This window comes from Sander vitreus, chromosome 6 (assembly GCF_031162955.1).
Source record: "Sander vitreus isolate 19-12246 chromosome 6, sanVit1, whole genome shotgun sequence".
In the NCBI taxonomy this organism is placed as follows: Eukaryota; Metazoa; Chordata; class Actinopteri; order Perciformes; family Percidae; genus Sander; species Sander vitreus.
In genome coordinates this window covers 12,664,856-12,690,950 of record NC_135860.1, presented here as the reverse complement: position 1 = coordinate 12,690,950, position 26,095 = coordinate 12,664,856, and the positions used below count along the sequence as shown (strand labels likewise).

Below are 26,095 nucleotides of genomic sequence, written 5' to 3'. Positions count from 1 at the left end.
TATAGCACCAACAAGCTGGCCAGAGACACCGGCTGTCGCAAAACATGTGTTAAGGCTCGAGAGAGAGAAAGTGGTGAACATGTGAGAATCTAATTATTTACACCCTGAAAAAGATATCCATACATAAGCACACAAAATGATATTTGTTGGTTTGTTTATTTGCTCTTTCTCCACCAGTGGAAAAGAAGAGGAGACAGGTAAAGGAGCTGGAGAGGGTGTAGGTTCTGTCGTGCAGGAAAAAGGAAAAAAAAACAGGAAGAAACAGAGTTGTTGACAGAAGAGGAGAGAGAGGGTGGAACCACGTGGCGAACCATCATGTGACAACCGTCCAACAAGCATGCATAGGTGTGAGTGTACACACTGGTATCACAAGTCAAACTGCCTCATTTCATACAAATAAATCCAATTCTATACAGACTTTTACAGAAGCCACCCAATTTTTTTAACAGCATTTTTTAGATCATATCTATGTTACATGTCTGATTGCCTCAAATCCCCTTTAGTTGATGTGAAATTATTTCTTTTTTTTCCAGGCAGTGATTCTTCCAAAAAGACAACTTACTGTACACGGACAGACAGACAGACATACAGACAGACACAAATATACAGACCAGATACAAAGAGAGAGAGAGAAGGAGAAAGGCAGAGGATCAGAAGCAGATTTTGAGCGTCATGCCTGCAGAAAAGTTACTGTAACTCTTGGAAGATGGCAGTAGAATTATACAAAAAGAAGAACTCAATTGCCATCCGGTCAGTTAACAAAGATGTGATCAGTAAACCTTAACTAATCTACATAATATATTTGGCTTCTTGTTAGTTCATTCATTGATATTTTGATAAACAAACAAAAAAAAGCAAAAAATAACCCAAGATACTGCTCCCAGAAGGGTTTGTACCTACATGAAATTATAGACTCCGTACAAGCTGTCACATCACTCCTCCCCACCAAGTAATTGTTCAATAAATAAATGAATATGTGCCACTGTGTAAAGACATTCTGTTTGCAGTTTTGAGCCCTCGTTTTCATGAGTTACTAAACAGGGATTCTTGTAGTGAAATACAAATGATGATAGATTTGTTAATAATTGAGAGCTGCCAAACTATCCATCTCTAATCTCTTAACCATGTTTGTTTTTCTTGGTGCAAAGTGCTCAAAACCAGACCGAAACAAGATGGATTTACAACCGTGACAACTATTCTAACTTCTACTGGAAGGGATTTTAACAAGTCAGTAGAAAAATAAACATTGTCCCCAACATTGCATAAAGAAGCAATCAATAAATAAATTCATTCAAGTCAATAAACCGACGGTTACTTTTGTTCATCTTAAAAGTTTCTCACACAATCATCAAAGTCAGAGGAGAAGGTACTCCCCATCAGAGAAAAACTACTACTACTGCTCGTCTTTGTTTCCCCGACTGATGGATTCACCGGATAAAGTTTAAGTGATCGCTCAACACAAACATTCCTCGGTTTTAATTTCAAAACTAAATTCACGCCTAAATTGTAAGCTTGAGAGCGATCCCGAAATAAAGTGGGACTGAGAGGTGTAAAAAAATAAAGAAATCATACTGTACTAGAACAGTTTTGACTGTAAGTGAGAGGCAATTTTTATATACTTAGACTATTTACATCGATACGACAGAGCTGACACTGGTCTGTTGGGATGCCAGTGTTTTGTCTGCCTATTGCTGGTTACAATTTAGATATTGTGTGTGTGTGTGTGTGTGTGTGTGTGTGTGTGTGTGTGTGTGTGTGTGTGGTGGAGCCAGCAGTGAATCCATTTTCAACAGCTCCCTCCCAAACGTTAGAAAGACTTATCTTTGTTTCTTAAGAAAGCATTTGACTCTTTCCCATGTGGACCGTGAGGAGACACAAAAAATAAAATGTACTTATGTACTGTTCCCTGTCATCCAGTACATTCAAATAGTGGTTATCATCCTCGTTTTATAGTGACTAGGTCTATGGAGAAAAAAAAAAAGCAGCTGAGGGTTTGTGTTGTCAAGTGGCTCGATTTTGGTTGTCAGAGTGGGAACTGGCTACCGTCAACAGTCCAAAGGCAACCTCTGATCTGTTGGATTGCATCAGTGCAAAAGAGATTCGCTTATACTGCTCTGTCTTTATTTCTCCGTCATGAAACTCACTGCAGGCCCACTGTGGCCCCACCTGGGATACTATGGTTCAGTGCAAAGTCTATACAGTGCTGTATAGTACAGGTACTCCATAGTGCTCTGAAGAAACATGCATACAGAGAGACCGTAGGAAGCCCACTATCTTACAGTACAATCCTTATCTGTGCAGTTTAATGAGTGCAGTCAGCAGGACAGGCCTGTCCCTGGGTTGTGCCTCGGGCATCCTGGTGCCATAACATCATAGAATAATTTATTTTAGATGGTTAATCTGCATTTCACTGAAATGCTGACATTTTCTGAACCTAATTTTAATTACACGTGTGTGTACAATGTGTTCGATGCAACAGGGAAATGAATTTGATTAAACACTAATATGTTGAGTAACAGCTGTAAACAGATGAGTTCTCCCATAGGAAAACTATTATATCTTATCATACACTTATACATAGATTTGTTCTTTTTTTGCTTTATTACAAAATTATTCTTATTATAATGTGTTATTATGATAGATTTTTCATTTTTATTATTATAAGACGATGACAGGGTCGAATTGTTTGTCTTCATAAAAAGCATGCATGTTTTCTTTCCCTTCCTCTTCATCTCAACATGGTTTCATTTTCCTGATGAAAATGTCTCGTTCAGTTAGTGCTCTTCCTCCTTTTATCCTCCTCCTCTTCAGTTTCTCCATCCTCATCTCTTCAATTACCTTTGGGATGTAAGGCTTATAAAGAAATAGGTGTCCTTTGTTGCATCAGCTTTTGTCTCATTTGAGTCCACCTCCAAATCTGTTTGTCACCATTTTGAAGAATTCATCTCGCAACCAAAAAGTTGTGTTTTTGATACCTGAAAAGGAACCGATTAATAGATATATATTGTATTATTACGCTCATTCCTTGCTGACTCCCAGGTCAGTTTGTAATTAGGAGTCTCTTGACAAGCCAGGTACTCAGTTGGTTGCCATGGAAGCGGTTGGCCCCTGCCCCTCCTCCTCTTCCTTCTCTAGCCTCTGAATGAGACTGGAGGTGACATCGGAGGACTTCCGCTCTGTGATTGGCTCTGCCGGCGGTTGCCCCGGACTACTGCCACCAGAGGCATCCCCTAGTTGCGTGGGTGGAGTCAACGAGGCCAACTCTGGCTCCATGCACATTGTAATCTCCTCCTCCTGAACAGGACAGATGAGACACACAGAAGGTTCAGTCAACATTACTAATTAAACCACAAAGTAAGGGTCCATACAGATTTTGTAGGTTTTATCCCATTAGCTACAAGTATTATATTTACATATATGCCAACTGCCTTCCAAAGGTTTATAGACTGATTTCCCATCTTTCAGACAACCAGCAGAGTGTGAGGATCGACTGGGAAAGACTTCCCAGATATCCTTCAAATGGTTAATCCATCACAGTTGATATTTAGTTGACCATGATGGATATTTAGTGGCCATTATTGTTGGTTTGTTAAATCATAGTCACAAACTGTTCCTTGTTGGTGCGTGCAGGAAGCTTCAGCTTCCACAATGTCTGAGTCAGCTGCTGAAAAGCTTGATGCATTTCCATAAAGTTGGGGGACTCACAAGAAACAAATAAAAAAAAAAGACACCAATAGACAAACATCGACACTTTTTGTCGTTGTTTTAGGTCCAGACGACCTTTAGGCCAAAGCCTGATTTATGGTTCTGCATCGAATCTACGCCGTAGGTACGTACGTAGGTACGCATATATACGAAACCTACGTCAAACCCTTTGCGTAGCCTGACATGCACCTCCTCAGAAATATAACTTCACACACATAAGATAAGCGCACACACACACACATACCGGCTCTGTTATTCTCTCAAAGAGATAGGCTAGATTGGTGCAGACACACCACCATCAGACGTAAGCCGATGGGTTCCAAGATTGCACTTTGGCCAATGCGTTTTGCCTTGTTCGCTCTCCACTCGTTGACCTGCATGCAACCAAAGCCCGCTTAAACTTGATTGGTCAATACTACTCGGACTACAAACAGAAACCAGAAAGCTTCTGATACCAAAATATTGTCCCATTGCCTACAGATTCTGCATTCATATGTACATATCGGTTTATAGAGATTACAATTGAGGCAACAGAGGCCTGAGATATCCAGATTTTTAGTCCCTAGTACGGGTCAAGCTCTGGATCCTACAATACCCATAATGCATATCATAAGCATGTTTCAGACCCTAAATGCCCACTTCTTTCAAACCCAACACCCCTCGTTCGTAACACAGGCTTTCTGTTAACGTCACCAGGTTATTTCTGTACTTTGGAAAGTTTCCCCCAGAGCCACAAAAGACATTATCTGTCCAACTGTTTTAACATGCTGAGTAGATGGAAATCTGTGAAGTGCCCCTTTAAAGTTCCCTGCAAGAACACACTAATTAAACAGGGTTTTCAAACCAATCCCTGTTGTTACGCGAGGTAAAGGTGACTGATTGTTCACTTAATACTGCTGCAACTAATGATTGTTTTTACATTATGGATTAATCTAGTATTTTCTTTAATTATGTGATTGTTTAGCCTATTAACTGTCTGACAAATGCCTACCACAATTTTTATAAGGCCCAAAACCCAGTGATATTAACTTTACAAAGATATAAACAGAAAAGCAGCAAATCCTCACATTTGACAAGCTGAAAACAGAAATTGACTAATCAATTAATCAACAAATCATTTAAGGTTCTTAACACGCAGGCCTTAATCGAAACAAACCCATATCCATGTCTAGATTGGAAATAAATCTGTAAAACGTATGGAATCATTTGAAAATTTATGAATATAAATGATGCATGATTTGCATGTGTAAAAGGTCTTTTACAGGGTCTTGGCACTTCACAGATCACATATTAACTGCTGAGGATGTAATTTTATGTAATCTAACCCTACGTTCACCTCACCTTGAACTCCTCCTCCTCCTCCTCCTCCTGCTGCTCCAGTAGCGGGGAGTGTTCTGTTCCCATGTCATCTCCAGAAGGAACACAGAGGCTCGGCTCCACCATCGCCGCCACACCCATGTAGCCTCCAGCGTCCGTCTGATAGGCCTCCATCTGCCCCGTGTTCCACAGATCGACCAATGGTGGGTGAACGGGATGGACCAGGCTGTGGATGGTGCTGTTGGGCGTCGCTTGCAAAGAGTGGTTGGCACTGTGCAGCCTTTGCTCCAGCGACTAGAAAACAGGGTGAAGAGGAAGAGTTAGAGGTAGAGCTGTGATCTGAGTCTACCCATGACAAACTGTCAAGTCAGAGGTGACACAGCATCAATCAGTTTGACAAAATACACAAAGCCAGCAGCCAAGAAGAAGGCAATACAGCAAACTGTTTACAGTATTCCTCTGTCTGACTATGTTGGTGATCAATACTGCTTTTCTTTGTGCACGGACATTTAGGCTTATCATTTCATTTTGGCTCCAACTTGCAATTTGAAGCAAGAACTAGTGTTTTTAAATAGTTGTGCTGATATTATGATATCTAGAATAATTTACTCTGGATATCAATTTCTGGAAAGCAATGCTCCATTTAAACCAAAGTCAATATTAATTGACTTTATTCTCTATACTGTATATGTTAAATTAGTGACAAACATTCCATATAATTATTATCAAATGACATTATCCTTTCTAGGAATCTTATTACTAATTTAGAGTAACATCAGTTCCTTTCTAGGAAATTACAAGAAACTATGGACCTATAAAATAAGGTGTTTTATCAGCTAAAATGTAAGAGTCATTGGGTGGAAATCAAGACTTTTTTAAAGAAAAGAATGAAAAACAAAAAAAGATTACTCTGTCAAACTATTATTCCCAAGGTCAAGAATGAACTTTCCCACTCAACACGAAAACCAATGATGTGACTGATTTCTACATCTATCTAGTTGTTTTAAAAAAACAAAAAACAGGGTGACTTAGACATGCGACAGTAAACATGCTCACATACTAAATCTCCCTCTCTCTCACAGGGGCTACACCCCTGTGTCACACCCACAGACGTGAGACTCCACCTGTTGTTGCTGATACTGCAGGAGCTGCTGTTGCTGGTATTGCTGGATCTGATGGATCTGCTGCAGCTGTTGTAGTTGATTCTGCTGCTGGAGAGTGTACTGCTGCTGCTGTTGCTGCGACAGAAAGTGAGCTGCTGCCTGCCCGTCATACCCATCAGTCCCCATAACGTAGGAGCCAGCAGGGGGAGACGCCACGCCAGAGGGATCGTTGCTGATCGGCTCCCAGGCATCAGAGGAGGAGAGGCAGTAGTGGCCCTGGGAGACGTATGTGTGAGGCCACACCTCTGCTGAGGAGTGGTGCAATATCTGATCTGGAAAAAATGGGAGGGGGAAATTAGAGGTAATGGTAGAAGTGTTGGTAACAGGAAGATGCTATGATAGAGTTTTTGTCACATTTTAGTAGCAAAATGCACAACAGATTGAATCGACCTGATAATATGATCTTTATAATATCATCTCAAATCCCGAATCCCAAACACTAGTAAAACATCCGCATTTTATTTCATCTTAAATTGCTAAATAACCCCGCCTCTAATGACCAGCAAATTAACCTTTAATGTGTTTTGGGTAATCTGGTTTCAGCTGTTATCATCCAATTAAGAAGAGTTGGAAGCACAGCAGACCAAATCAGTTTCGGCTTTGATCTGGCTGGTCAGAATAAGGAGGTTTGTCTGGAACTTAAATTAAAAAAACTCACTGCAGAAAAAAATGTCCACATTGGCTGAATAAATGTGACAATGACAGAATCTCTCCTAGATAAATAACAAAATATCCAAAATCATTATTTATACAGATGCTGTGTCTTGGTTTTACCTTCCAACAGTCAATGTTGGAAAATGTGAAATTAATAATGAGCTTCCCCTCCAGCCTGGAGAGAGAGGATGGAACAGTATGTTCTCATTACTGAGCAACATGACACATCCTATACTGCAAGTTGCTTTTCTGCACCTACACACTCATATTTGACACAGCTATTTAATGCTGCCTGGATTCAACTACCCAACCAGCTACAACATAAAATCCTGCATGGACAGTACTTTAGCAGCAATAATAGTATAATTACACTGACAGGTTTTTTTTTTCTGATATGATACTTTTCTTATAGTATGTTGTTAATCCTTTATAAAATACCATATAGCTTACACACAGAGATTGCTCTGCAACACAGGTTACTTTGAAAATGTAGCTGCAGTCATATTTGTAGTCCTTTGTAGTCCTTTACCTTGACTGGTGATGCTCTCCTGGTTGATCTCGCTCAGATGAGCCACACTGCCCTGGTTTGAGTTCGACCGGCTATCTCCATCCATTGATCCCCAGGCCATGAGTGTGGCCTCTGAGATTGCAAACTGCTGCAGGATACCTGAGGACAAGCCAGGATCATTGTGAGGACCTGCATTATATTTCATTAGCTGAATAACTGGCATAAATCCCACAAAGTGAGGTGAAGAGCACATAAGATGACAGTAAACAGGCCTGCCCTTGTGTGTGTGTGTGTGTGTGTGTGTGTGTGTGTGTGTGTGTGTGTGTGTGTGTGTGTGTGTGTGTGTGTGTGTGTGTGTTTGTTTGTGTGTGTTTCCAACCTGCAGTGAAACGAGCCTCCTTCTCTCCGTCACTAAGGTCACTGTAGGCGTCGCTTTCCAGCCGCCGCTCTTTTTCCCGCTCCTGGGTAGTGATGCGGGGCAGGGGGATGCCCCCTGGACCCACCGTACTCATGCCCCAGTTTTGCCATTCAATCATGTGAGCAACACGACCCTGGGCCATGGCTGTGGGCTTGGTCACTCTCTCCTTCATAGTGCGGCTCACACCTGGTGGTGGAGAAGACATGAGACAGTGGAGGGAGCGGAGGGAGCAGATGGAGGGAGGATGAGGATCGCAAGTGAGTGAAAAGAAAGTGAAGAAGTGAAAGAAAATCGAAGTAAAAGATGAGAGGTTGATGCAGGGGTGATGAGAGGAGTTGAGGGATATAGCATTTGTGGGTAGATAGAGAAGGAAGTAAAGCAGCAGGTTTGTTGTTTGGAGATAAAGTGGTGGATGGATGGACAAACAGAAAGAAAGTGGAGAGAGACATACATAAGATAGACATGTTATCATCAAGGGTGTAATTGTTGTTTGGTCATGGATGCTGTGATGGCTTATGAAACTATGGATATCCAGTAGGGTTAGACTAAACTGGTCTGGGAGGATATAATTGGACAGTCAGTGTTGTTCTCCTCAAATATGATGCTGTTCATTAAATTACATCTTTACTGTATGATTAATAATTACCATATAGGCTGACCAGAAGTGGTTAAAGTATATATGTATGATTATAGTTTTGTCCCATTTTATATATATTTTTCGATGATAAGAATATGAATAAACTAATACCTCTGAGATGTGTGGGGCACAGAAATGGTCAATTTAAAAAAAAAATATATATATATATATATATATATTGGCAGCTTTAGAAACACATTGTCAGTCCAATCCTACTATTTAAATGTCTGTAGTTTAATTACTGTCGTCATGAACATGGATTACGAGAATAGCTAAATGGTGAAGAGTTGCGGAGGTGACGTTCATGTGTTTAATGAGACTAAGCCATCGCCCCATTGGGCTACAAGAAGGAGAGGATGGAATGTCTTGTCTGACAAAGGTGCATCATGGGATAGAATAAGCTAATCGGGGTGAGGTGGCTGTGTGGCATGAGTAATGAGAGGTTGGCTTGTTGACATGATAGCTTTCACACCTCTGCTATGCTGCGCTGGGTAAGCAGAAACCTGTTCTCTTTCTCCTCACTGTCAGTCTTAGAACTGGACTCATACACACACTGCAGAACAGACATCTTTTGAAGAAGAAATAAATGTACTGCTACCATGCTGACACCAGCTGAAATCTGCATAATGGCTGTGCTCCATATTTCATGTGACCAACACATGATGACACGTACTGTAAATCCCTGGTTGTTTGATTCTCTCTGATGGTGGCGCATGGAGATGAGATTTATGAATAAATTAGAGGAATAAATTACAGGACAAATCTGTACCACACCACATAGTGCAGCAGCTGCACTTCACTTCACTGTACTGTAAGACATTTCACTGCACTCAAATAAACTGCACTCCACACAAAAGCTGAATTAAACCAAAATCACTGCACTGGACTGCACTGAACTCTGTTTCACCCAGCACTATACATGGTTCAAAACATCCATACTAATACTTGTTCAGGATAACACAGTTTCACAACCACTTAACATAAAAAAAACTACACTTCCCATTCACTACTCACCTTTTCTTAGAGCAACAAGCTGTATGATGATGCACTGTGTGTGTGTGTTGTGTTTCAGGCTGAATTAATTCCATCAATGACTCAGGAGGAGCCATTGAAGAGTGTTATATCAGTGTGGAGAGGAAGTGATACAGGGAAACCCGTTTCGGGTACCATGTTGACTCCAGCGCCCACTGAGGGCCGAGCCAACATGGGGTCGGTTTACCAGTTACAGCACAGACACACACCTGACACACCTGACAGAGAAGCGTTAGCCAGAGCCCCGATGCCGTAAGCATTTGAGTTCCTCTTGAGCTTTGGCAGAATTGACGTGGTGTCTTCCATAGACAGCTAGAGGGAGAGAAGAGACAGGGATGGAGGAGGGGAAAAAAGCGTGGAAAAAAGGATAGTATGGGAAGTGTGACAGGGCGCACAAAGACATCACATGTGTGTTCGAGAGGGGTGAGTGGAGAGAAGTGATGGAGATGTTGGGTTAATACAAAAGATAAAATCTGCATTACCCAAATCCTGACTCCAAGTTAACTGTGTACTCTTTTATTCTGCACCAATAAGCCATTCTGATTGTGCTCACTACCGTGCACCACTACGATAACCCGAAAGAGATCGACTGTAAGGCAGAGGTGAAGGGGGTTGTGAGGGGGAAAGAGCTCATGGCTGAAGGGTGAGTTAAATTAAAACAGGTGAAAGAAACAAATAGATAGTGGAAGAAAAGTAGTAGACCAAAGGAATGGGGTCACAACACTTACATTGATTCCTTCCCATGAAAATTCTGAACGTCCATGCTGAGGAAGAGAAATAGGAGGAGGAGAGAGGGATAGGTAAAGAAGAAGCGGGAAAGAGTAAGAGAGTGAGAAGACAGAGAGAACATTGACGTGCATGGGAGGGGAAATGGGAGAAAACAAAGAAAGGAGGGACGGGGGGGGTTGGGGGGGGGGGATTGCACATTGGACATGCAGAGGAAGTTAAATTAAGAGAAGGGAGATAGATAGACAGGATTTTCCAGGGACGAGGAAGGCAAGAGTCAAGGACCAGAATGACAAGGAGAAGGGAGGGGATTAAACAGGGATCAGTATTTTTGCTTAGTGATGTATAGCAGAGTGAATATGCTACGGATGAATGAGTCTCCTCTCTGGTTACATGTGCTGCCAAAAACATGTAAAAAGCAAGAGGGAAATCATGTGTGAGTGAGAGAGATGTCAGTGCTGTGTTGAATGGTATCTGATGCTGCAGATAGACAGGGGACTGAGGCTATCAGGAGGAAGGGAAGAGTGTGTGTGTGTGTGTGTGTGTGTGTGTGTGTGTGTGTGTGTGTGTGTGTGTGTGTGTGTGTGTGTGTGTGTGTGTGTGTGTGTGTGTGTGTGTGTGTGTGAGGGCAGATGCTGGGGACAAAGCTGCCACAGCATTCCTCTCTATCTGACACTAACTAAACCAGGGGCACTGGTGGGTTAATGGCTGTGCTGAAATGTTTCCACTTTCCTGTCGATCTGCACAGACATTTGAGGATGAGCAGAAATAAATGAGTAAATAAACAAAACTGGAAAAATCCTACTGGTCCCCAACATTTATCACACATAGCCTATATCCCCTCCAATTGTATTTTTCTTAGAATTTAGTTAATTATTTTCCTAGCTGTGTCTCAATTTCTTTATATATTTTAACCCTGCAATGTAAACAGCAGTGGTGGAAGAAGTACTCAGAACCTTACATAAAGAAATAATATGACATTTTGGGAGATACGCTTGGATGACAGCACTCTCATGTTTGTACGGTATACTGTATATGAAGCTGGATGAGTAGAAAGCAATATGTACACCAATTTCTAGACAAGCAGCAAAAACTCCAGGAAGTTTCTGCACACTGCCAAGAAAAAGTCTGGGATAAAAACCCTGTTTTTCAGTTTTTGAACAGATAAAACAAGATATAGTGTGTTAATTAGTGAGCGTTAGAGGTGCTCTTAGGACAAAGCCAGGCTAGCTGTCTTCGTGCTAAGCTAAGTTAACCATCTGCTCGCTGTAGCTTCATGTGTACTGTACAGACATGAGAGTGGTATCAATCTTCTCATATAATTCTCTGTGAGAAAGTGATGTGAATAAGTGTATTTCCCAACATGTCAAATTATTTGAGTTTAAACATTGGTTTTGGCCTTCCTGACTTCATTCCTTCCCTCCCTACAATAGTACCAGTGTATACAAATTGTACTTAAGGACTATACTTAAGAAGTCATTTAATACTGAATGACATAATGAGGGAGTGACTACCAGGGTGGTGATCACAATTTCATCAGCTGCATGCAGCATGTATCCAGATAGCTCATGTTAATCAAAATCAGCCTCTTCCCGTTCTTTTCTTCTCTCTTTCTTTTGCTTGTAATTCTATGGGTGTGTGTGTGTGTGTGTGTGTGTGTGTGTGTGTGTGTGTGTGTGTGTGTGTGTGTGTGTGTGTGTGTGTGTGTGTGTGTGTGTGTGTGTGTGTGTGTGTGTGTGTGAGTGGTCGTTTTTTTTGCTCTCCGTAGGACCGAAGGGGCATTCTGGGGCAATATGCATAAATAAATGATGGAATCAGTCCACAGTGCATTTAATGGTCCCCTCTCCTGTGCCCTGTTTCAGAGGGATCAGTTTTAGAGCACAGGATCTGTAAAGCAACAGGAGAGGAGAGGATAGGTAAAAGCAGATAGTAATGGTGTGTAAGAAATTGGCGAAAGAGAGAGTGATGCCACTGCTGTTTTGCATTGAACCAGCACTAAGCAGTGACTCTGTCAGATGGACATCAAGCAACAGACGCCATAGCAACAGCAATGAGCCAACCGAACCAGCGATTGTTTTCCAGCTACGCCACCCCCATCTCATGGGCGGGGGAGGTGTAGTGGAAGTTAAGCAACTGACACATAATGTGTGTGCTACTTTACTAATCTACTATAGCAGAAGCACTGGAACCCTGAGTTACAGAGAGCTAGTGTGGTGAACTGCTGCAGCTCATCATGTAGCTGCCTGTGAAACTGTTTTTTAAATCAGCAGCCATGTTGGTTCCTCAGGTGGAGTGGCAACAGTCCACTGTCAGAGGAAGTTAAGAGGGGTGAGCCAGAGGGACTGCTGAAGACTTACCTGCTCCCCATCCTTCTGGACTGGCACGCCATCACCCGCTGAGAGCAAGGTAGAGAGAGAGAGAGAGAGAGAGAGAGAGAGAGAGAGAGAGAGAAGAGGAACATTAATTTAACTCAATTCTCAATCAAATAACAAATTAGCCTTGTCTCCACAGAATATTCACTAACCTATCATTCATTAAGCTTTGGCTAAAGTTTAATAGGGAAGATATTTTCTTTTTATACGTTCGGTAAATTCTTCCTGGCGAATAATCCGATTGGTGTAAATATTAGAGATCAGTCCCTTTAACCCCCTCAACTCTGATTTACTAACATCACCAACCCATCGCCTCCCCATCACCACCATGACCTCCAGGATGTTCAACTGAGAGTTCCCATCAACCATCTCCAAAGTCTAGAGTCTCGACTATTAGGACCATATAGGCCTACGTTTTCTCTATCAATGGAGTGTAATTGCCAAAGAACTTCCTCTAAATGTAAATGACAGCTGCATTTCAGTTATTAATGCACTATGAAGAGTCAGTGGGAGATCATACACAAAGCCATCCACCCAGCACACTGCAGATGGGAGTCATTTGAAATAGACTCTCTCTGTTGGATAAATGAACGTTATTATCCCTCCTCTTTCCTGGCTGTCCAAATCCTAATTAAAACATTAGTTTAATTAGAGAGACTGTACTGGTAATAGAGTTTAAACACAGCGTCAGTCTCTAGGTGCCTGCTCTCTGTATCAGAGGGTCTGTGTGTACAACTCTCAGAGGGCCTCACTCCTGTATCAGTGTGTCTGTGTGCGCATTGCTGAGCCAATCACGTTTTTCACAGCTGCATTTGGCAATCATGAGTGATTCCTCAGCAGCTCCGAGAAAACAGAGAGTTGTTGGCTCTCTGAATGTCCAGTGATGTCTGTGACCCACTGACCCAGTGATTCAGAAACATCAGCTCCACTCTGTCTCTGTTGGGCTCTCAGATATTACCCTTCCCTCTGAACTCCATCCAGTCGCATCAGATCACTGCAAGGGCAGGAGACGAGGGACAGACTTCATTCCAGAAATTGACCCTCTTCACTCGCACAGGGAAGGGTGTGCCAACTACGAATCAGGACCACCTTGCTTCATTTGTACAGTTAATACAGTACTCAAACCTGGGGTCTTCTCATTTCAGTGGTCCTCTGTTGTAAAGATTGTACAAGTATCATTATAAACTATCTCTAATACATATGAGTAGGTACTTCCAGGAGTGATCAAGTGTTTTGTTTCCCCGTTTAGTTCGACCTAGTTTCCCTCAACCCACTTTGTGTATTCCTGCTATAGTTAGTGTTCCTTGTGTTTCCCATAATACCTCTGGACATACACAGAAGGTACATGAAGTTCCTTTATATGAATAAATAGCTTTTTGGTTGTACATTACCAGGGTAAATAGACCTTAAAGGGACACTTCCCCAATTGTATGTGTCAAAGTCAATTTCCCAGTCACGGGGTGTCCTGCACAGCCTTTAAAACATCACTCGGCTAGCTTTGCTTGGAATCTACAGTACACATTTTTAACCCAAAACTTGCGGCTGGCGTGGGGTTTAACGGTTTAACACATATCCTGCCCCAGTCCCAACAAGGCAAGGCAAGCTTTATTTGTATAGCACATGTCAGCAACAAGGCAATTCAAAGTGCTTTACATAAGACAGTTAAAAATATAAAAACAGATACAATACGAAAATAAAAGTTACAGTACAGTATAAGAAATTAACAATTATTTAAAGTACAACTACACTGCCAATTGTTGTTTGCCATTTGTTGTTGCCAAAAACTGTAGAAATGAAGAAACTACTTTGCATCAGGACTTGTTGTTGTCAGAGAGAGTGGACACATTTATATTCGAGCGCTATTTTCGCTATTAAAAATGAACTCTATGTGACCTCAGAAGGATTATTCAGGCATGTTTGATTTTTGGCACTGTGGAGTGCGGTGTGAAGTGGTTACTTATGGGCTGATAACAGTTAGACAGAGAGATGTCTCATTTTCTGCCATGGTGGGAGAGAATGCCCCATATTTCTTTCCCATTTGGGTTAAATTAATTAATAAAAAATTAATCTGCCCTGCAAACACAACTGAATATATATGCACACCCGCATACATTGGGCCTACAGCAACATACAGTATAATACACAGGGACACAGAGAATGCCACTCCCTCTCTTCCTCTCCCCTCTGCATCCTTCAACCTTCTTTGGGCAATTAGTAGATTAGTCGTCACCCGCCCCCTCAACATGAATCACAATATGGCTCAAGAGTTTTCTGGACTGCAGCAGTACAAACTACCACTAGGAAGCCCTCCAGCCTTTACATAGCAATGGACCAGAAAATTGTGTCTACCTTTGTAGCTGTATCCTGTGTGTCTGTGCCTCATATGAGATTACATCAAATCATGTGCTATTTTTGAAGTGAGCCACAAGGGTTTGGATGTCTATATCATGCTGTGATTAGTCAGAGTTGTTTATAGTTCTCAGAATATCTCTATAGATGATGGGTCAGTAGTCATTATCCAGGATCTCAGTGAGCCATGGCACGCTCTGTATTTCTGTACCCGGGTAGGTGATGCTCTGAAGCTCGCAACAGCACAGTAAACAAATGCGTAATTCTGCTCCTGAGAAGGCAGGCAGGATCCCTCCTTGACAAAAAGCAACAACAAAAGAGCACATGACAGTGCTCTGAGCCAGCTTTTCTTCCCCTGGCACTCTCCCTCCTCCACCACACAAACAGTGGTGCGTCGCTCGATACCCTCCTGCGGTCATAGGGGAGCCGGGCTTAGCTCAGCCGAGGAGAAGGAGCAAGAAGGCGCGAGGAGTGAGGGAGGGCGGGGAGATGGAGGAGAAAAAAGAGGAAGCAGCGCGGCCGTGCGTAACGAACAACCAGAGATCTGCAGCGGCTGCACTGTCAACTTCAGCTCTGACTGTAGTGGCTTGACGGCTCATGCTGAAGTGGGAAGCATTTGAGTGTCATCTGTCTTTTTGTACTCCCAGTGCCCTGCAGCAATAACGCCAAAGAACCAGGGAGGGCTTGGTGCTTGTTTACCGTGACAGCTGCAGTAAAGCTGGTTGCTACAATGGAGCACCTGCTTGGATAGCAACCCTCTTGCAGCAATATGTGCAGATGTCGGGTTACTGAGCTCCAGAGTTAAGCAGGAACACAGCTGAGAACCAGAGCCCAGGTGATTGGGAGAGTTTGGTCGAGGAAGATTGAGCTAAGTGTGTTTCTGGACATAATCCACACACACGCAGGGGTTCGGACATATACATAAACAGGCACTCGAGCACAGCATGAGTTACTGTCATTAACTTGGTGAAATGGCATTCTCAATCTACATGTCCCTGCCATTGGCAGGCCTGACACGCCTCATTAATCTGTTTAGGCATGAATGTGGCTGCCATCCTGTGCTGATCTCCATCTCTGATACAGGGTAAATAGGTTACAGCAGTCATTGTTGCACTATCATATCAAAAAATCTACAACATGTAGTATCTTGGCACAAGCAGCTGCTGCCCAGCATCATCAACCTGATACCTTCCATAAACATCCTAATGGCCTGCTATATATATATATATAAAATGCATATTTAGACCTAAAACGGAAGCACAGTGCAGTGTTTAGATGAAGGGAGGAAAACCTGCAGAGGACGGAGAAGAATGTCAACCAGTTACGTGTACATCAGACAGCACCTTCTATGCAGGAAATCTTTATTTTCTCACTCCAAAGGATTCCTCCTGTCTTTGTAAAGATGGCCTTTTTCTTTATCAGCACTGAAGTACTTAGTAGCTGCAGATAACAATGAGACAACCAGTACTGGTTTGCACACAAATGCTTAGTGCATCCACAAATGCATCCCCCCCCACACACACACACACACACACACACACACACAGATCAAATTGTAGAGATAGAATTCTCTCTTTCATGGCATTATGTTTCAATTTCATAACACACTCTGTGGCTGAGTCATATTGTTTACAGAAACGCCTGCCATCATGTGCCCACACACACTCCTCTTATTTCTGATCTGCCACTTACACGTACAGGCTGAAAATGATACAAGGGTGAGCACACATATACATTTTAATCAATTCCCCTCCCATAATGATGCAGACTTGTAACCTGGAATCCAGCAACAAGGCAAGCCATAATAGCACACAGTTGAGAATATGACAAAAAGGCTATATATGCTACGTTGGAGACCTTGGGTGTATACACACACATATGCTGACACACACCCATGCAGGTAAGGGTCATCAGGTCCCCCCTTGTCTCTGAGGCACTACATCACTGAGTCATTCACCTTGAATGTGTTCATATGTACAAGGCTTTTCCAACCTGGACAGAAGCCAATCAATCAGCTTCAGTCTGCCAGATTTGCCAGTTTACAGGCAGACTGCAAACTGGCAAATGCGGGACATGGTATCAGTTGTTGGCCGACAGTGTGTAAAGGCATGGTGTTAGAGGAGGTGTTTGGTTTTCAATTTAATGACAGGGAATCCCTCTGTAATGCACTGGCAAAAACAGTGTGATGAGACAAAGTGGTGAAGCAACAGTGGTGCCTATATTATATTCACACCCACACATTAGGCCTATGTGCATTTAAATATAGCAGCAAAAGGCGGATATAAACTTGAGGTCATCGAAAGGTCCATGCAAGAACACATACATACACGTGAACATGCAAACACACATACATACACTTAAGTTGGGTACTGTGAAAATAGCTAGATGATACCAAAATTATCATTTAAATAACAAAAACATGATTTTCTACAAATTAACATTATTTTTCTGCAAATCCCTTTTCATTTAACAAAAGAAGTCAAAGTTCTCAAATATTAAATGTAATTTTAATGTTCTCTAAACACAGGCATCACAAACAGGTGAGAGTTGTCATAATGTCCCACATTCATATCTATAATTTCACCACTGCAGCCTGACCCATAGCAGTTATCGTCACACTGCACACAATGCCCTACATTATCCCATGATTAATGATTCCGGCACTCACAGTTATAGTGTGGCCTGGTAACTTGATACAGACAAATGCTTCTGATGTGTAGCTTTTAGCACAATTATGGATAATAGCATTATCAACATTACATCTACAAATGTGATCAACATCATGGTGCTGTAACTGCTGTAACAATTACTAACACTATGTTTGGCAGCGGTGAAAATTTGCTCTTAATGAAGCACATAAGCTGTGCACTGCACACACAAGCTGAGTCAATGACAAAAATACAGTCTGTAGTTATTTTGCAGTAGATCTCACTGCCTTTTCCTTGCTGATGAGCTGAAGAAGAATGTGCCCCTCCCATCGCTTCTCAAGGCCTTTTGCTCTCTGAAGGGGTGATGGATGCAGACATCTCACCGACATCAGTGTACATCACTGTGTCTTCACCTGAACCGGTTATAGTGGTGGTGAGGGGCAGCTGGGCTGAAGCAGATGTTAAAAGGGCCCGTTTAAAACATAATCCAAAATGATTATGGAATTTATTTTCAGTAGATTCTTTGTAGACTGAACCTTTTATTGGCAAAGAAACAGTTGAAAGTGTTGAAGGTGAAAGTAAACTAACCCCAACCTTGGTATTTATGTCAGCCCTTAATTTTCCAACTCAGTCTGTATTAACAGCCGCAAACACACACCTACAGTATGAACAACTATTCTCACTGTCTGCATTATTTTAGTGTAAGGCCTATAGTTTTGTTCAGTTACATCTTTTTTTTACATTTTCTGTTTAAATAACATTTAAACCGCCAGACCTTTAATAACAAGTGATATCTAGGGTAAAGTGTTGTCCTTTAAGGAGGAAAATAAAGGTTTCTATTAGTATTGCTACTCCTAAAAGATGCCACTATAGTTTTTTCGGTGTCACATCCCCTATCACATCCAAAACAAAGTAAACTATGCAGTATGTACTTTTTCAACCTGCTGGGCACAGGCCTATCACACAGAGGCGTGATTTTTGCCATACTACAGCAGTGTGTGGGTACAAACAGATATCACGGCCTGACCACGGAGCACACTCCCAGATATGATGGAGCAGGGAGAGATAGTGTTACCGGAAGGCAGACAGATACATCAGGGCTACTCCCATACGGAGACAGATCCAGTCCTGTTGATCTCTGCTTGGCAGCGTGGACTGCAGTTGAGAAGGCCAATCAATAGCACACACTAAAGCCATTCTCACCCAGGATAAACACAACCTTGCCTCTAGACTGCTGCTAATTCTGATACTTACAAGAGAATCACAGACAATACAGACAAGCTGCTTGAAAACACCTGATCGTCCTTCTCTTAAGTATTGTTTATTTTCACGTTAATGTCAGATTACAGTTCACACAGCTTGGGATAACACTTATATTCCCTTAAGTAGATGTTCAATCTTTACTACATGTGTCTGACAGCCTTCAGTGTACTTTGAATGTGTGCATATTCTCCTTTATCACAGCTCTTCATCACTTATCCCTGATTAGAAGCTGCTATTACTGCAGCAGCCTTATTGAAATCTTAAGCTTCTTTGATCACTTGTATAAAAACGAGCATCAGTATTCAGGTGGCTCACAATCAGATTAATGTGGCACCTTTCCAAAGCTTTCTGTCCTCTTCAATCACATTATTTCCAGCAGCTGGAGTGGCTGTGCTTTGTAAGGTCTCCTGTCTTGACCTGAGTGTTGACAGTGTGTCAAATACTGTAATCTGGATGGTCAGAGCTGCTGTAACACTGTTCCTGCAGGAATTCAGTTCACACCTGCTTTACTAACTGTGTCATGTGCTGTAGTACTCTTACTTCTGCACTTGCATATTCTAGATATATTTAAAATCCTCTCATTTAGTAAAAAAAAAAAGGGGGGCGGTCCAGTCTTTAACCTGGTTTTGACATTCATGAACCCCTGAAAGGTTATGCCCTTTTCAGAGTGACGTAAAATGTACCCCGAATATGATTAAGAGCCTGATGTGCTAAGTGGTTCATTAATATTTAACACCAAAGGAAGTCTGTGTTTATTTTTACCTTTGAGCGTGATTCATGCTACATACTAAGACATGCAGGACCTGACTATGCACTGCAACATATTTGAACTATATTCATCCAAACAACCCAAAAAAAAAAGATTATTTATATAATCTCTACCCAGTCTTTCCCCACTTAGCAGCAGTCCTTACTTAACAAGTCATCTATGGGTTTATCCAGGAGGGTCCTCACCTGAAAACTCCCATCAAGCCCACACACCCTCGCCTGCACGTACTTGCCCCTCCCATTCCCCCTCTCTCCATAGCCATCCGTCCGTCTCCCCCCCTTCTTCCCTCCCTGCCAGCACTGAAATTCTTTTTCTCTGCCGCTCGTGTCTTTATCCCCCTCTATCCCTATTATTCATGCAAATAATAACAAACTGTGCAAACGGCCCTGACAACGGCATTATCCCTTGTCTCTTTTTCCTCTCTTTCTGCAAGCCATACCGCCCTATAAATAAGCACTCTCACAGCATTTCCCTCTCCCGCCTCCCTCTCCTCTCTGCCTCCTACTCACACACATATACATGCTGCCAAACAGCATCATAAATCAAGGGATGGGAGGAGGGAGGGAGGGGAGTAGGGAGCTGGGGGATGCAACCACACACACAGTAGTACATTTTAACACATATTGTCTCTGACATCTTGCCTGTATACTGTGTATACAGCTTCTGTGACCATACACCTTGCTCATAAACTGCACTGAAAGAGAAGCATGTTTGCTTCTCTTTACCTCACACATATACACACGTACACACACACACACACACACACACACACACACACACATATATTAAGCTTTGTCCATACATAGTCTCCACACAAACCCTTGCTCCCCATCCTCCTCCTCATCCTCCCCCTGCCTCCCACCCAAACCCCTCTCTAACCCGCAATGAGAGAGGGAAGAGAAGCAGGGCTTACTCAGTGTCCTGGAGCCGATGCATCCCATGGTGTATTCACAAAGGCCCTGGATACAAGCGTGGAAGTGTTACCCAGACACCGCGCATTCTCCCTCTTCTGCCTGCGACTCTCTCTTTCTCTCGGCTCTAGCTTCTTTTTCTTGCTTTCCTGTGCTCTCTCTTTTTCTCTCTCCCTCCTGCGCTTGCTCGATCACTCCCTCTCTCTCTCTCTCTCTCTCTCTCTCTCTCTCTCTCCGTCCCTCCCTCCCTCCCTCCCTCCCCCAGTGCAGTGTCTTAGAAGAGATCCAGTTAGTGTCCTGAGGGAAATAGATTGGGACTAAGTAAAGATGCGAGGAGGCATTATTAGCATTAGTTAAACAGATGGTCTTCTTTTTTTAATGATAGGTAAAAATATCACCAATATGTAACCTGTAATATTAGATATTCAATCTAATTTGCCGCTGTTATTACATTAACCTAAACAATTTGAGTTATTGGGACTGACAATGACAATATGATTTGATAATTTGTAAATGAGAAAGATCAAAACAACCACAGGCATTAATCTAATGAAAGTTTAACACAACAATTACATTGACTGTGTGTGAATTGGGTTGCCACTACAAGATAAATAGCACAATGCTGAAAGTGCCGAGCTGCCATTGTTGTAGATATCTCTGCACTGCCGTAATATTGTTGAGCTAAAATGGGGGATTCTCTCTGTCTCCCTCTCCTGTGTGCACTCAGCCTAACAATGCACTGCAGCGGTTTCATCTCTCTATCTCCCCCTCAATCACGCCTCCTACTCCCTCCCTCACACTGATCATTAAACAAAAATGCTGCACATACACCAATATTACACAATCCTGAAAGAAAAAAACAGCAAAGGGTTTTCCTTCACAGTCAAGCCGCTGCTGAGTCTCCACCTCTTTCTTTGTCATCTCTCTGTATTGATCCGCCCCTCAGTCATCTCTGCACATATTTCTCGCTTTTTGTTCACTCTTATTCACATTCCCATATCTTCCATATCTCTATTCCCTCTTTTTGTGTTTGATCCCCTTGCCTTCTTTCCATTCCCCCCATCCCCTCATCCCTGGAGAAACAAATGAGAGGAGTGGCTCTTTTACATCTCTCTCTCTAAATTTAACTTGCATCTATATCTATATCTCTAACACTTACACCTTCCGTCTAAATCCCCCTGTCTCACTTTAGTTTCATATTAACACTTCTCTTATTTGCAGGGTTTTAAAAAAAAAATCCTACCTCGCTATCTTTCTGACACTTCTTACTCCTCTACTTCTGTCTGGGAAGCCCCCTGTCTCTCTCTCTTTGCCGATTACAAATTCATGTGTGCTTTTTCTATACGTGTTTGCCCAGCAAATGACATAGGAGCAGTCTGGACACTGAAGAGATGTGGAGGGTGCATGTGTGGTCACTCATGTTTTGTTGACTTCACGTACACTGTGGGGCAAAGAAGACGCAAAGGAAGAGAGCACGACAGATTGAAGGACAGAGAGACAAAGACGTGGGCAGATGGGGGGAGTAATGGGAAGGAAAGCAAAGAACAGTTGAGTCATGTGCGGGAGAGGTGTGGAGATGATGCTGTGTGCAATAACAATTAGCACTACAGAATGGACGAAGGAAAAAGACAACAATCTAATCACTTAGTTTAAGAATTAAATAGATACAAAAAAATGCAGAGACATGGATGTGATATAGCACTAAAAAGGTAAAGCCAGGCATAACAGTTTATACATAATCAAGCCAACCCCTGCACTGTGGGTTTATAGCTGTGTGTTAGCTCTTTCTGTTGGTTTCCCACTGGGGCAGAGGAGATGAGGCTATAGGCTGCTGCAGAGGTCAGCTTCACTTGGGGCTGTTGGCTCACATAGCCTGAAACTGGTTGGAGAAAAAAAACCTACTCTCCTCTGATATGTGTAATTGCAAACTGACCATATTGTCTTCTACCCCTGTCTCCCTCTCTGGCTCTCAATTTCCCCTCCATCTGCCCATTACTTTGTCTAAGTCACTGTCTGGAGTCTCTATAATCCTTCAGTCAGTCTCTCTCTCGTCAAGGCAGTTGCTGCCTTTTGCTAAAATCATTGGATAATTAGGTGTATCTATCCTGCTTCACCTGTCGCTCCTTGTCAACATAATTCATATTTGGCTCTTGCTTTCTTTGCACATTCTTCTGTATCAAAGCTAGAACATTACACTTGTGACAACGTGGTGATCTACGATATGGGCTGTCAATGCGAGACAAGGTCAACCACAGAGGGAAGAAATTCTTGACACTAATCTCACTCATGATACATGGGTCATTTACAAAGATGACTGCCTCTCACCGTCTTTGTATGCTCCTTTCCAACTCTTACACACACACACATTTCTACATGACATGTATGTACAATGACATGAAACTGCATGCAACACATGACACAGATGACTTCTATTAGGTTCCCGTCAGCTCGCCTCTTGTTTTCCTATCCGGGGTGATAATGCTGCGCAGAATTTGAATGCAGCAGTCCCTGTTTAATATTATCTCGGGGACCCACACACACACCTCATTCCTGCAATCAGACTTTCATGTACCTGTCACTGTCTATCTATCAGCCCCTGGCTGTTGTGTAGGTTGCACCTCAAGGATAACGAATAACAGCTTTACTTTGGTTTCGTTCAAGATGTTCTGTGCTGATGAACGGAAATGCCTGTTTTTAAAGTCATTTTAAAGGTTGGCAAACCATTATTCTTTTTAAAAAAAAAACTACTTTAGACTGGTTAAAGTCCTCTAAAAGATGTAATTTTCCTATTGCCTTTACTTGGTCACTGCCCACTACTTTCCATATACCCTTGTCTTCATTCTGTGCTCTGCCGAACCTAACTGCTGCTATGTGTTATGTGTGTGCTAATGTTACTATATGTGTTAATTGGAACCACGTTATGCATCTGCCCTCAAGCAACTACCTAGTTAGTTAGACGAGAATGTGTGTGTGTGTGTGTGTGTGTGTGTGTGTGTGTGTGTGTGTGTGTGTGTGTGTGTGTGTGTGTGTGTGTGTGTGTGTGTGTGTGTGTGTTGAGTGTTGAGGAGGAAGCGAGGGTGTGTATCTGACAGCCAGCCTGCATTGGGTTTCACATATTTAGAAGACAAAATATGTGTGGGGAAGGAGAAGTGAAGCGGGGGTGGGGATTCTGTTAAAACATGTTTGTTTTTGAGGAATAAATGGGCGTAGGTAGTGGGTGGGGACGAGGGAGCAATATAAATGTTATAAAAAGAGGCAGCCTCTAATAAGGTGTCCTCTAATGGCTGTGCTTATGTGATTAGCTTTGTTTTAGCCAGTGGGAGATAGAGTTTATGTGTTTTATTAGTTGATGAGGGCTGGCAGTTCACCATTTCTAGCTTGAATTCTTTGCAAGTTTTATATTTGTGTGTGGGTGGTATGGAGTCTCTGTGCGTGTGTGTGTGTTTGTGCACTCCAGTTCTTAGGCAAACCTTACGAGGAGTTCCCAACTCTCCTCCATTATTTACAATTCTCCTTACTGCTCTCCTGAAATCACCCTACATTTTCTCTCGCTCCAGCCCTCCTTGTCTAGACCACCACCACTGCTGCTGCACTGTTTATCCCCAGTGATGCTTCTGTGTCCAGCTTCTCATGTGTGCATTCTCCTCAACAAGTCTATCACTCTCTTCTAGAGTCATGTCAGTATCTACACACCCACCCTCCTGTCCTTTATCACATCTCTAGCTGATGTGGATTTGCTTGCTGTCAAGGAGTAATCGTCTTTCCTCAAGGCATTTTAGTCTGGCTGTGTACGCAGCCACAGTAATGTGTAATAGTCTGACACCTGCTGGGAGAACTGTGGTACTGCAGTCTCACACTGGTTTTGAATCGGAGCCAGTTTCGACAGCTGAGAGATTTTTCCTCTGGGTGCTGAGTGAAGAGACCATGTTCTGTCTCAAGTATGCAGGTTATCATCCTGTCTAAAGTACGCTTGAAATTTCTGCTTGATGGCTTAATGTTTTTTGCTTTGTGGGCACCGCTATCTACCTTACACCTCCATTGTAGGCTACATTTTATGTTTATATGATGGGGTTAATGTTTATGCTTCCTTCATCAACTTTATCTCACATCCCTAACCATAAATGATCAGAGATGTGTTTTAGATGTGAAACTGTGGAAGGCTTGTTCTTGCACTGTACCTGGATGTGTACTAAAGTTCCCATTTCTTGGCAAACTGGGGAAAGGGCACGCAGCAGTGTGTGTTTATTTGTTTGTTCGGTGTATTTTGTTAAAATTTGAAAGCTTGAAAATAAAAATATTTGTGGATGCAACATATTATATCAACAGAGGAAAAGTGGAAAGCAATACAAAGTTTTTACTGCTCAGATAGAGCACAAATAATGTGCTTCATACAGTATTCTCTGACATGCTCATGTTTTATGCCGTTCAACTGTGTTTACTTGGTAGTGAGCAATTAAAAACATTTACCTTTTAATTCACCTTGCATTCAAATGGATTCACACTTTTCCTTTGTTTAGAAAATGACCAGAGAGAGAGAGAGAAAGAAGGAAGTGATCCAAGATCAGGATAATAACACTGAGGTATTATGAAGCAGGTACTGACTCACATGAGCAGTGAGAGATGGAGAGGGAAGAGCAGAAAGAAAGATGGGAAGGGAAATAAAAGTGCAGCGTATGGAGGGTAGACTGAGGAATGGATGAGAAAAGTTGTGAAAAAAACATGCAGCATGAAACAAAGAGGGAGGGAGAAATATGGCACTTTAGAGAGGGAGGGGGAAAAGAGCTGTTCATTCCAAGGTTTGGCTGCATTCCAGGCTGTCTGGCTCTGATTCTGACGGCCTCCTGTTTTTCTTTTTTGTCTTACCTCCGGACTGACAGGACCCTGGAATGTCCCTCTCCCTGCCTGATCCAAACTTCAGTCATCATGGCACCACCCAATGTTTGCAGCTGGCTGAAAAAAAGGCAGAAGAGCGTCACACATGTCATTTCAGCTTCCTTATTCCCGCCACTCCTCAGACAAAAAGCAAGTTTGTGAATTGGCTGGAATTTGGAACGGCAAACAAACGTTGACCTCTTCTCGCATGTCACCTGCCTGAGAGCCGGCAAGCAAGAATGGGGTGCACTTTTTTTTTTTTTTCTTCTTCACAGCACAGTTGCTGTGGAAATCTCTGAGTGGAAATTCAACACATTTTTTCTCCCAGTGGAAGTGGGGAGAGACTGGAAACATTCCTTGCGGGACAATGGGCTATCAAAGACCCTAAAGACCACTCCCTGTAGTTCACAGACATGAATCAGGCAGCAACAGGTTACACAACAGCTACTACAGAGGTGTGCATGGAGGAGAACTGTGCATGGAGTGCAACTCCACTGTGACTCAACCTGAATGTCATATGATGATCTGAAAGTTAACCAAGTGCGGGGTGAGATGTAGTCAGAATAAAAAGTGTACACTTGAAGTTCACTGGAAAAACATAAATTCTAAAATGTTAGTGTCAAATTCAGCCTTAGGCAAAGATATAGAAAAACTAGGGTGATTTAACGGCAATTATTTCCAATGCTGTTTCCCTTGTTTCAGGATTATAGAAATATTTAACAAACAACAAATGGTTATTCTCATTATCTAT

At 42.4% G+C, this 26,095-nt stretch overlaps 1 protein-coding gene across 7 annotated transcripts; it reads right to left on the bottom strand.

Moving 5' to 3' along the window:
* Window positions 1-159: 159 nt before the first annotated feature.
* Window positions 160-25,417, bottom strand: fam131bb (family with sequence similarity 131 member Bb). 7 transcript variants are annotated; one of them, XM_078252660.1, is made up of 9 exons: window positions 25,336-25,417; window positions 12,518-12,555; window positions 10,163-10,198; window positions 9,644-9,746; window positions 7,727-7,951; window positions 7,369-7,506; window positions 6,147-6,457; window positions 5,047-5,316; window positions 160-3,294 (listed from the first exon to the last, which is right to left on the bottom strand). In XM_078252660.1, exons 4-9 carry the CDS (start codon window positions 9,738-9,740, stop codon window positions 3,079-3,081), a joined length of 1,257 nt encoding a protein of 418 aa, XP_078108786.1. In that variant the 5' UTR covers window positions 9,741-9,746; window positions 10,163-10,198; window positions 12,518-12,555; window positions 25,336-25,417; the 3' UTR covers window positions 160-3,078. The 7 variants fall into 7 exon arrangements, with proteins under 7 accessions (XP_078108786.1, XP_078108784.1, XP_078108785.1 ...); XM_078252658.1 differs by lacking the exon at window positions 25,336-25,417 and adding an exon at window positions 20,475-20,634; XM_078252659.1 differs by lacking the exon at window positions 25,336-25,417 and adding an exon at window positions 20,475-20,634 and having other exon boundaries at window positions 9,653-9,746.
* Between the last annotated feature and the right edge of the window lie 678 nt (window positions 25,418-26,095).

Coding starts and splice junctions, on each gene's coding strand:
- fam131bb (XM_078252658.1), bottom strand. CDS start 20,502: ATGGGATGCATCGGCTCCAGGACACTGA. Junction 12,556..20,474: donor CATCGGCTCCAGGACACTGA/GTAAGCCCTGCT, acceptor CCTTGCTCTCAG/CGGGTGATGGCGTGCCAGTC. Junction 7,507..7,726: donor GGAGGCTCGTTTCACTGCAG/GTTGGAAACACA, acceptor GCTTGTCCTCAG/GTATCCTGCAGCAGTTTGCA.